Here is a 12986-nt window from a genome sequence, read left to right as displayed (position 1 = left end):
ATGAATTAGTGGTACAACATCTATTGGTAAGGAAACAATTTTGAAAACTTGGGTGAAAGAAACATATTTTTTTAATGTGCTTTTGAGAGAGTCTGACTTCATCAATTCTAAATTCTTTGGCTTAGGAAAAAAAAGAGGAGTGGTTTTTTTTATCTTAATGCTTTACTTTAAAAACAAAACAAAAACAAACAAACAAAAAACCCAAACCCAACAACCAAAAAACCCCAACAAAACCAAAACAAACAAAACCCACCAAACAGCCTAGGCCTAAACTGCGTCTAAAATGTATGCAGATTGGCTGCACAGTGCCTGATTGATGTTGGCACATTGACAGAACAGATTGGTTGCCTGAAGTGGTACATGTTTGTACATGGTTCTTATTCAGACATTTATTCACTGCCTCTTCAGAAGTCCTTCAAACGTACACATTTTGACACTGGCAACAGAACTTATATAAGTATTTCGTATTGAACAGTTCAGTATTAGTCATATGTTTTAAAATGGAAGACAAAAATGAGCCTGATTTTTCTGTTTTTAGCAAAACCATTATTTCAGTAACTTAGAATAACTTTTGTGGTGGGGCAGCTGGCCAGGGAATCAATCTATTAACCATGACCAAGCAGCTTTAATTTGATCTATGTTAGGGTTTTATTTAGACAACAGCAGAAAAAAGTGGTGAGCCCTGATTTGTAGTTGTTATGGCCCTGTGATACAGACCAGGTCTCTGTTCTTCCTGCAGGAATTCCTTCCTAAGGGTTCTGCGGCATGGCCAGGTCAGTCATAACTCCTGTGCTCTACCCCTACCTCTTTAATTCTTAGTCTAGAAACATGCATGGGGTGTTTCTGGGAAGGAATAGCATTATGTATTCTAGTGGACTGGTGGAAATTCAGTTTCAAGTATTAAAAAAAATATGATCTGGGAAGTACATCTGAAATACGTACAGTTGTTATCTTTTTATAAAACAAATGCTAAGTGTTGTAGTCATCTCTGATGTTACTAATGAACATGCTTTGTCCCTACAGAGACACATGGGGTTTATGTTAGCATAACTCATTACCTTGACAACAGTTAATGTAGCTAGCTTAGAGTACAACATTTTGATACTTGATCTTGTGGGAACAGAACCAAAAAGTTTTTGTTGTTAAAATTCAGAAGCAGAAACTGTGAATGAACCTTTAGTTAATAATTTCAAGCCAGTCTGAAGGTCTCCTTTAAAATTGAGCCTGTCTTGTGATTTTTGAAATCTTGAAGGTAGGTAATTACTTTTTCATGGCCTGATGTGTTACGTGCAGTACCTTCATGCCAGTGCAGGGCAGTAGCTGTGGAAAAAAACCCTGTACTACTACCTTTTTCATGCTCATCACAGTCTTTATTTAAAACTAAAACCAAGCCAAAAAAAGAGGAAAAACAAATTAATGTGGTGAATTAATGATAAAGCTGTTTGTTTTCTATTACAATATCGCACAGTAATTTAAAATGAAAATACTATTCGTTGCATGATGGCTATAACTAGTAGTTTTACTCTTTGCAAAAAGAATTTGCTTCCATATTTGCAAATTTTGCAGTTTGAATATTCTCTTAAAGATAAACTGGAGAGAAAATATACATTTTTATTTTGCAGAAACAAGTTTGAAGAATGGATGCAGACTTTAAAACACAGGCACTTGACTCAAGTCTTCAAAGTCCATCAGAGACATTACTTTCCATTCGACTCTTAGACTTTAAAACAAGTTTATTGGAGACAATAGAAGAATTGCGTATAAGAAGGGTAAATGTGTTTATATTGTTTTTTAGTGTTTCTTTGTCTTATTTCTGTCTCCCTGTATGTAATCATAAAATACATCATGAAGTTTACACACACTTAAGCAGCATTTTTTTAAGTAATTCACCAACCAGGATTTTGTTTAAAAATGTCATGGGTTTAGGCAGTGTCTGTATTAGAAATTTCTGTGCAGGCAGCACAAAGACAACAGGGTTGCATGGCAATGAATTTGGCTTTCCTGTAATAATGTACAATGTTGCTACAGTTGATCACCAGGCTATAGACAAAAATGATCTACATTAAATTTTTGTATTTCATTGTAGTTCCTCTCTTTAAGAACAGCCTTTAATATGAAGAGGAAAGAAAGAGAATCCAAGTCATTGCCAAGTCCATAAGTCTTTCTCATTTCATAGATGGATTTACTATTTGCCAGAAAAGCAGTGATTTTGACTTATTTTTGTCTGTTTACTTGTGCTTTTTAGAATTGCCTAAAAGGGAAAAGAGCTACTGTGATAACCAAATCTGCTTTATTTCACCATTTTTAAATTGCTAAACTATTAAGCTAGAGCTCTACAATAATAACATATTGAGTATTGTGGGTGGGGTGTGTGTTTTGTGTTTGAAATACGAGTTGAATCATCTTGTAGTACTAAGGTAAAATTGTTTCTGCACTGTTGAAGGCAGCTATATTTTTTCTGTGGTTAATTTTTCAGTTATGTTTTTCTGTGGTTACTTTTTCAGTTGTATGTCTGTAAACATTTGTTTCTATTTCTCCCCTTAGTGTTTCTGAACTGTTGGTTTTTTTGAAAGACCTAAAGTATATCTTTCTGCATTTGATGAATTTGACCTGTTCAAAAGATGTGTATTATTACTTTTAAAATATTAGTATTGATGACATGCTTGATTTGTGCTTATTTTGATCTAAGTTAAATGCTATAATCCTCTCTTTAAAAACCATAAACAAAAGAATAACTGCCATAAAAAAACCAAAACAAAACAAAAACCCACAAAACTGCTGCATAAGAAAGTGAAGTAAAAGTTCTGCTGGTTTCTTACTACTTTTGCCACTTCCTTTACAAGTTGCTTGTGAGGCTCACAGTAGACTGATAGGCTGATGAAGGCAGTATAACCAGTATAGTGGATTTTCCTCTCAATTTTGTCTTTGACCTGTGGCTTGACCTTAAATGAGATATTTTACCTTGGTTTGCTTCTGTTTCTCTTCCCATTGTTGGTCTTGCTTGTCACTTAGACAGGAGTCTTTTCAGGGCAGGAACTATCATGTATTTTGAGTTCAATGAACTGCCTTGAATGGCTGGTTGTACAGTAGTATAAATTCAAATTAATAAAAATTAATTTGCAGATGAAATTATCTGTGCAAAGCTAGACAGATAAAAATTAAACTCTTAATTAAATATTAAACTATTTTGAGAGACTTGATACAATCTGTACTTGATACCATAAGATACTATTTTAAAGAAGAAAATTCATTTTTCTGAATATGCTGATATAAATAAATGCACTGAGTTCATCTATCTGTTTTTCACTTTTCTTGGTTAAGCATATAGCTGTAGTTAAACTCTCAAAAATAATTTCGAGGAGTTGCTGATAATAAGTGACTGTTCTGCTATTTTACAGATTAAATACCAATTAATGGTAGCTGTGCATGTTTATTCTGGAGAATATATTGCTTAAACTATTATACTTGATACAGCTTCACTTTATTCTTTTGGCTGTTCACAGTCTTTGTTCTAATATAAATTAACTTAATATGAATATGTATGTAATTAAAAGCTACAAAAAATGATATTACTCTTTCCCCTGCCCCCAGGGATTACTTCACACTCCAATAGTTTGAATGTCCTTCTATTTTTTTGCCAGTTTAGCTTTCACACTCATCAAGCACCGATCAGCCCAGTGATTCTTTTGTGGTGGATATCCCATTCACTTTGTTCCAAAGTCTGTCAGCCCTGCTTTGCAATCAGCCAACTTCATTTTGTTGAGTAATAAGAGATGATCCTTTTCATAAGAGAGAAATATAATTGATTTTGACAGTATAAAGTTGCAGCATAGTAGGTCAATTGGAAGTCTTTAATGCTTTCTGAAGTACAATGCATATAGGACAACCAACATTAGGTTTAAGGATAATGTTTACAAGGACAAGAAAGCACATATGTTGTGTATTGAATTATTTTCTTTCTTGACCTCGATACAAAAAAACATCCTCAGCCAGAAAAGCATGTAAACATAAGACATTAAGGAAACTCTTCCTTAATTCTGTAGAAATGTATTTTAATACCCTGGGGATATGGGTGTTTTTAGTAGCAGTTGAAGCAGTGTAGGTGATGATTAGCTGAACACAAGAAAGATAAATCTTAGTGATGATTTTTAAAATTTTACTAATGTTTTTCTTTGGTGCAAAGGGTAAGTTTCAGTGGCCTGTTTCCATACCTGAAAACAAGCACCTGTTGAGGCTCTTTCTGGTGTTAAGTCTGGCTAATACTACAGACTCTGTCATTTGTGCCTTGAGCTTATTAGATTTTATACTCTTCTGTTTAGTAAAAATTACAAAGAATAAATTTTGCTCTTCTCTCTTTGGGCAGTTATGATATAGATATAACTTGGTAGTGCTTATCTTTTAACTAAATTACTTTTTAAGACGTGGTTTTTCCAGCTGTCAAATTGTCTCACATTTTTTACAAGGTAATTTTTCTTTAATACAACCTGGTGTTCTTTTACGGTAAAGAACATTAGCGTTGCAAAGGGCATTGAGTTTACCCCTAAAAACATTTTCTATGTTCAAATGAATATTTTAATATAGGATTCTTTAAATATTTTCTTTTAGAATCCTGGATCCCTCCCCCACCCCTGAATTTTGTAAATTGAAGCCATATTGACTTGTTACTGGTATTTATCATCCTACTATTTACCATCAAGCACTGTATAAAACTTCTCCTTTGCTTGATCCAAAGGTATATGTTGACATAGCAGGTGGTATTAGAATCAGCCACCAGAAGTGGGGATGAGATGTCTGATTTGCCAGGAAATTTCCTACCTGTGCTCACAGCATAGGAATGCGGGGTCTCAAGACTTCTGGAATCAGTTCCATGTTGTGGACAGGAATATTCCTTAGAGGCTAGTTGGTGCTATCATTTTGCTGTTATTGATTCTAGTCTCCTTCCCTGCCCCTAATGCTCTTTTTCTCATCTTCCTTTTCCCTGTTTTTTCTAGTTTCTGTCCCTTTCTGTCTTTTGTTCTGCCTTCTTCTGTTTTTATATAAATTAGACCTTTTTGTGCTTACCCACTTTCATGCTGATGGCCAGTAAGCAGTCAATGAGAAAGTAAATGTCCTTCTTGTATTTTCTTACTTATTTGCTAAAAGAGGCAAATCCTGAATCATGTCTGTTGTCATGATGCAGATATTATGGCTTTCACAACATCTCAGCTTGAATGTTTTTTTCTGGTTGCTGTTCTCAGAAGCAGTAGCTTACCCTACTGCTGCAGAGTTGTATGTGCTTTTCCTTTCAGATAGATTTGAACAAGTTTATCTCAATTCCTCTTACTTTATCTTTGCTATGGCTTTGGCTAGCCTACTCCAAGTTCTTCAGCACAGTGGCCTATTTCTAGGTTTTCTTACAGGGAGAACAGGAAGGAGCTTTGCTCACTCTTAACTACTCTCTTCCATTGCCAAAATGTACTTCTGCTTTCTGGCAACTGTGAAGGATTTGCACGGCACAGTGTAGCACTGTATAGCACATGGTAGCCCTGGATTCCAGGGCTAGTCTGCTCCAGAACGGGAGAGAGGTACAAAATTGTGCAGAGCTAACTCATCTATTTAGCAGTGTTTCACAGATAAGATGGGCAAGTGGAGCTCAGTATTGAGATGAAAATTGAAAGTTGCATTATAAGGTTAGTATTTGGAAATGTCACTTAGGCCCAAAAGGCAAATTGTTTTTTGAGATATTAAATGAAGAAATTTGATGAAACCATGAACTTAGTTACCAGATGAAGGAGCAAAGCAGAAGGACTAAACCTGAGTTATTAATGGTATATTGGTGGACATGCCAGTTATGGTCATAACAGTCATATTGGTTGACTATCCAGACGTAAAAAAACCCCAGAAACATTACAAGACACGTAAAGCTAAACCTTGTTGGAGGCATGTTCTGCGGGAGAACCACCACCTTCAGATGTGTGGAATAGCAGAGAAATTAAAAAGGGCACCAGAGGCACCTGCTGTAGCTATACAGGTAGCTGTGTGGAAACAATAATTCTGCAGCAACCAAAAATGTGAGGTTGAATGAAACTGTTGCGTAAATAAATATTTTCTTTTTTTTTTTACTTAAAAAGAGCTTGGTTTTAAGTTATTTTCAGGCTGTTGCACAGGGTAAGTATAGAATCATGAAAGAAAGGAAAGTTTTAATACTCTATTTTGAAGTTTCTATTCATGAGGGCAATTACTATTGCAGAAAGTAAGACAGAAATGTTTTCTCGAAACAAAGAGTATGCTAGGGAAATGCAAGATTTAGTGAGGTTTATTGCAAGGAACAATTCTAACTGCTAACAAACAGTAAGAATGGTGAAGAACTTGATTCTCTTAAAGGATGGAATAAAAAGAGGAAATTAAGAGCAGGGGGGAGAAACAATGATAAAATAACACAGAATAGAAATGTGGGTGGCTTTTTTGTTGGTTTTTTTGGTGGGGGTTTTTTTTTTTTTTGTTACCTAGAAGTCAGCAAACAGGATACCACTAACACAGGCTGCAGGGAAACAGAACAAAAACTTCTAGCAGTCTTATATCTGGATTTTCTGCCTAAATGTAAATTAGGGTACTTTTTAGCAAGATGATGGAAACAAGGAAAGCTGAATATTTAAAAAAGAAAAAAAACGTGTGTATGTGGATATAAAAGAATAAGCAATATTGAAGTTTATGGATCTCATGACTGTGACACACACAACATTGTTATTCAAGTCAGTAAGCAGTGTGTTAGCTTATGATTTCTGTGTTAGTAAATAATGTGGCTTTTGATTAGGAAGTGATTACTTGGAGAGAAGAGCATTGTAAATATCAATGCAAACACATAAAGGAACATGTTTCGATAGCTGAGTTTTATTTAAATACAGAGCAATTGCAGCCTATGCAGTGGAATCAAGGACAGAGCAATGAAAGATTTCCAAAGGAAGAAGTGGTTGGTATACATCTCTGCTTCTGAAAAAGGAAAGTCGTTACCTGTCATAACTATTAAGATCCAAAGATGTTGTGTCAGGAACTAAAGTTAGAATAAAGCTGTTATAAATATTTTCTCTCCATTTAACATTTGTCCCGGGAACAAAACTTAAGAAGGATATCCATGTGGTCTACTAAAAGTTATACCGGACTGTTTAGTTCATGAAGGTTATTCTAATTATAGTACGAAACAATCAGAAACTGTAGTTTCTGAGTACTATTTGATTGACCTGCATGAGAAATTGGATGTGCAATTTTGTAGGAGGTAGATTATGAGTTCAAAAAAGATAATAAAAGTACCTAGCAGCAGTTTTGGCTGCCTGGACGTGAGCCAGCTGTACTCTGTTCCTAAATCTGTTCAGGGTCAAGAATCGAGGGGGCTTGACCAATCCACAGCCCATCTTGTAAAACTACAGCCTGAAGCAAACACTTTAAAGAAGGCTTGACACTTTCTAAAGGTTATAACAAGTAAATAAACCATCAAATTACTCCTCTTTTATTGTTATGGTGGTCTTTTTTATAAAAACACTTAAATCCATGTAGTCCTAAGGCATATAATAAAAAAAGGAACACTTTTAAGGTTTTGTGGGTTTTTGATACCCCATCAAAGTTATATACAATATTATTCTCCTAAATATAACAAAAATGTTTTTGTCTTATTAAACAGCTGGTGGAACTTCAAAAAAAAAAAGCTTCACACAAGTTTTAAAAGCTTTCGATTCAAATTGGGTAAACTATAAATGTCCTTTGAAAGAAGTAAAATTGATGGATAAGGCTTATAATTGTTAGTGATTTCACATGAGAACACTTTCATCATGTAATTGTCATTCTCAGTTTAAGTATTTATGATGGTTTTGGTGGTTTTTTTCAACAGTAGTTACATATGTACACGTTTTTGATAGCTTCGAGATTTTCCTTTATAATTTTGGAGTCAGTGGGAGAAGTGTTGTTCACTTAGAACTTTGGTTCTTATCCTCTTTAGTATTCAAAGCAAAGGGCTCAATTAAAATGGAATTTAATGCAGTTTTCAAGCTTGTATTATTGTATTTAATTAGTTAAATGTAAAGTGTTTGGTATGGGTGTGGCAATTAACAATTATAAATGTCTTAAATTTTAACATGCTGTTTCTTAGAACAAGTGTGAAATTTTAAACCAAGTACCTGCACAAAAATCTATTTCTGTATTTTCGGTGTCTTCATTAGGATTTAAAATACTTACACATTTTAAAATTGAAATGGTATATGTGCTGCTTTTTATATACCCCAAAGGCTGGGTTTCATTTAGGTAGCTGTTGCATTTTGGTAAGCCCAGTCTATGTGAATTGAAGTTTTCTTTGTGAAGAATTTGTAATGCTAGTATCTGCTATGTTGTTCCCCTTTAAAAGATTATTTTCCTTTTATTTCATGGTAAGTTTAATATGGATAGATACTTGTTGATCTCCAACAACCATTGAAATTAGTGATATATTTGCCATAAATTTTGGTGAGGTCAGAATCACAGAGCATATGTTAAGCTTTTTTCTCTCTGTTACCACTTTACCTTCATAGCTGTATTTCTTTTCTGATGCTAGTTGCAGTTTGAAGTTTGTTTTGTAAATGCTCTAAACTTGAGCTTTTGACTTATGACAAATACACCAAACTAGATGAGTCTACAAAGAAAAGGAGAGACAGTTATATGCATAGAAGCTGAAGAAATGCAGTAATCACTGTGACTACTTTGCATGTTTTCAAAATATATACTTGAAAAATTCGCTAGCATGTTATCAAAAAGCATATTAGGACTCAAATGTGCAGGCACTTCAAGTATTCTGGGGGCAGGTTTACTGTCCATTATGTTGATCTAAATCCATGGTACATTTCCTGTGGCAACATGTTACTGTTGCTTGTGTTGTACCGGTACAGATTCTTGGGTTCCCTGAGGCTAGATTTGATCCATGGGATAACTGGCAACCTCCTTCTCCCTGTGTAGGTTGTGCACTGGATGAAAATTCTGGTTTTGTCTCTGAAATACCTTTACATATGCTAGTGCCTGCACAGGGGGGTGGCAGTCTGGAGTTATGGAAGAATACTACTGCAGTGCATTTTGATTAGTTTAGGAATAATTTACATGGTGTGTTTAAGGGTCAGATTTTATAATCCTTACTTCTTACAATTTTGAACAAGACTTTTACTAATAATATATCATTTTAATAGCATTTGTTGCTTAATGACATAAATTGCTTAAGATTACACTTCTCTAAGAAGCTGTAAGTCAACCTTATTTGTTTTTATCACTCCAGGGAACTTAGGGGGATGTCTTTTTCTTTCAGTACTTATAGATTAGTATCAGAAAACAAATTCATTGCAACTCTGAAGTACTATTTGTTAAGGCAGAACTGGGAAGCATTGATAATCTTTTCAATTCTCTCTTTCCCTTTTTTTTTTTTTTTTTTTTTTTTTCTTGTGGCATATGAAATCTTTAGGTCTCTACTCCATCTATATTCTGCTGGTACATATCAGAGAAGCAAGAGCTAAAGAACTTTAGTTCTCTGTGAGCGAAATTTTAATTTTAAATGTATGTTCAATATTTTATATATAAAAATTCACATGAGTGTTGAGCTTTAGTTTTAGATCCTGCAAGTAACTCTTGAAATGCTTAGGGGTAGCCTCCTGTGGATAGAAGTGTGTGTTATTTCTATCCACACATGTGCCTGTAAACTGCCTGTTAATCAAGGAAGTCAGTTTTGACCCTTAAACCTATAAAAGATGGTAATGTCAAAAACATATTTTAAATCACCTTGGGACATACTTTGCCGTTTTATTTCTATTGATAGTACAGTGGGACTATAGAACAAATGTTATACCAAGTGAGAAAGGGTTGCAAAATCTTCTTGAAAATAGTTTTGCACAAATTGGTGAAGCGTTGTAAATATCCTTATGTCAAAAACTTGGAACCCTCATTTGTACTGGGTTTAGGAAAGAATTGCATTTCTTAAAGATGCAGCATACTTCATTCTTTGTAGCCAAAACATTTGTATTATCTGCTTCACTGTGGAAGGAGGAAGAACCTCAGTTTGCTCTTTCACTGTTTCAGAAAATTTATTACTTCATCCAGAGGTGATTTTTTTTTTTATTTTTTTTTTTTTATTTCATTATAAGTAATAGTCATTCATGGTATTGCAGTTCAGTAGAATTTTACTTAAAACCCAGTATCAAGAAAATAATCTTTTTGAGGCCTGCTTTTAATTTATTACTAGAGAGATCCATAAATGGCACTTTTTTGTCACTGTTTCCCTGAGGATTATAGTCCTTTCTTTTGTAGTAGTCTGGGCTGTTGAGGTGTGAGTCATTCCAAGAGTGCTTATTTTTTCATCCATTTAGAATGCAGGTTTTAAACTGGAGTGGGGAAGTCGAACTCAAAAAAGCGTAAAGGTGCACATAATATATCAAAATACAGTAATTCAGAGAACACAGTTCAAGTATTGGGAGTACTCTTTTACCCTCATACAGTCAGTTTGGCCCTTGTTGGAGTGTGTCCAACACAAGACCTCAATACATGTTTCTAGTGCACCAATTAATTGAAGAGAATCTTAACCTTAAAGTGGTCGCTTTTTCAAGGTGATCATCAGCGTGCAGCAAAAAGGCAGGAAATTAACTTTTTTGAAGCTCAGAGCAACACATTAGTGTAGCTCTCCAGGTCTTTAAAGGATATTCATTATTTTGACCATTTGCAGTAGCAGGACAGTGGTGAATTGCTTATGACATGCATCAAAAGCCTAAATACTATTTTTGCAAGATGTCATGACTGTTTGATAGGGGAACCTGTTGTTCTTCCTTTTTTGAGTATTGTATTTGTAAAGGAAGGCCAGTGCTCATAAAAATTTGACTCAAGGGGAAGCTGATTCCAGTTAGGAAAATTTGACTTTAATACCAGAATGTTTCAGGAAAATTCCCATAAATTTTTAACAACTGTGATTATCAGCAGGTAAGTCTCATTTATTATCACGGAAATAGTTTGATTCTTGACGAAGCGCTCCTGCAAGAACAGGAGATGTGATGCACCTTCTTGTTACTAGTACATGTTCTGGACTGTGAAGGAAACTTTAGACTTTAGTAATGTTCTTCTAAGATTTTCTGGTAGCTCATCTTATCGAAAATACTTGTTGATTATCCATGACTTCCGTTTAACTTTGTACTTTCATCTGGTAGGTCAGAAGGCTTCTTGGCACAAAAGGTTATGATAAATATTTCACTTTTTTTCATAATAACAGAAGTAATCGCTGACACAAACTTTTCAGTTGTTCTGGGACATGTCAAAAAGAATGAAGATTCAAATGCTTTGAGTTGAATAATTAAGATGTCCCAAAGATTCTGACTCATTTAACCGTGATTATATGTATCATTGACTAACCATTGGTTCTTGAAGCACTTATTGCAGCTTGCTGAATTTCTCTTAATCTCAGTATTTTGACTCAGTTCATCAGAATTCTCAATCATTTTTCAACTGTGAAGTCAAGTCTGGTTTATTCCCTTTGAGCCTGGTTTTGTTGCAAGATGCAGAAGACAATACGTATGAAGAGGGAACTGTTACTGCTAATTAAGAGAGCTATAATCCTAGCTCTAATCTTCTGCTATGCATTTCAATCTAAATTACTTATTCTGCAAATTTTCTGATGAAAACAGCTGAACTAATCTGCTATTTTACCACATCCAGAGAGCTTTTGTTGCCTTTTTTGCTGTGTGGTTTGTAGGCACATACTATTCTGTGTACTGGACTGTAAAGGAAGAAAAGTATGAATACACAATTTATGTTGGTGTTTGATTTGCAGGTACTGTCTAAAATATGTTTGGTTTTCTTTAACTAGGAAACAGAGATTAATTATGAAGATCAAATCAGTAAAATCATTGTAGAGAAACAGGAACTTGAATGGCAGAAGGTAACTTTACGACATGGCTTTAGTGTTTTAACTGCTGGGATTTAATTTTAATATAATATTTATATGGATTGTGATTTGGTACAATTCCCCTTTTTAAGGCTATTGTAATTTCTAATAGTAGAATGTGGTAGCCAGTAGTTTATTGTCTAGCCATGAACTTCTGTAGCTTTTATACTGATTTGGATTGTGCCCAATCTAGAAGTCTGATTAACAAAAGAGTACCGTCATAATATTTGACATGACTGGAAATCTTCAGTCAAAAGGGATGTAAATATTAAAGCAGTAAGACATTTAGCTTAACATGAGGCATGTTGACACGTTGGTGTGGGGGAAGCTACGCATCAGCTTCTCTGTATTACGCTGGGCTTTGGCAAGTGCAAGTACTAGTGCAGTTGTACAAACAACTTCACTTTGCAATGTTTTGGAGGTGGCAATTTTTCCAAAAAATTATTTTATGCAGAAGCTTATGTGTTAGACATACTCAAAAGTGGTTTGTCAGCTTTTAAACACTCAGAATGAAGTTTGCAGTAAAATAAGTCTAACATTCTTCTTAGGGTTAGGGCTCCTGAGGTTATGCTTTCATAGGAAATCCATTCCCTTCTCTAATACAATCAAACCTATGACCCCTGTCACTAGGTCACAAGATAAAAGGCTTCACTCTGTATATTTTACGATCACAGAAGAAACAATAATTTCAGGTCTATCCTTGATCTTGGGATATTTAACATCTTAGTAGTAAAGGAAGACTATTTCATCTTAGAGTTCATCCTAACCATCTTAAATTAATAATCCTAACTGTGTGATTTTTTTTCTGAAAGATATATATGTACACACAGAAACAGGAAACATTTTATATTTGTAAAAGCAACAGTGCTTTCAATTTGTAACCCTTCTTTGCTTTTCTTAACCTAGCATTGCAGTTCTTAATAATCTGGGTTCAAAAGGGATGATTTCCATTTATTCTGAGACCTTAACAGCAATTTAATTTACCATTAATAAAAAGATGGGACTTGCAAGCAGTTAGGTGAACTCTTTTTTTTTTTCTTCCCTCTCTCCCCACCCACTCCTCCTCTCCGTCCACCAC

The 12986-nt window shown here is 34.6% G+C and overlaps 1 protein-coding gene across 1 annotated transcript in view; it reads left to right on the top strand.

Moving 5' to 3' along the window:
* The first annotated feature begins 1637 nt into the window (after positions 1 to 1637).
* CCDC73 (coiled-coil domain containing 73) overlaps positions 1638 to 12986 on the top strand; it is a 56995-nt gene continuing 45646 nt past the window's right edge. The window contains exons 1-2 of the mRNA XM_010563750.1: positions 1638 to 1769; positions 11831 to 11902. Of these exons, the coding sequence (XP_010562052.1) occupies positions 1638 to 1769; positions 11831 to 11902 (204 nt within the window). The remainder of the gene's footprint in view (positions 1770 to 11830; positions 11903 to 12986) is intronic.

This window comes from Haliaeetus leucocephalus, unplaced genomic scaffold, assembly GCF_000737465.1.
Source record: "Haliaeetus leucocephalus isolate CR32 unplaced genomic scaffold, Haliaeetus_leucocephalus-4.0 Scaffold173, whole genome shotgun sequence".
NCBI lineage: Eukaryota > Metazoa > Chordata > Aves > Accipitriformes > Accipitridae > Haliaeetus > Haliaeetus leucocephalus.
Note: the sequence above shows the minus strand (reverse complement) of the source record. Positions and strands in the feature narration are given on the sequence as shown.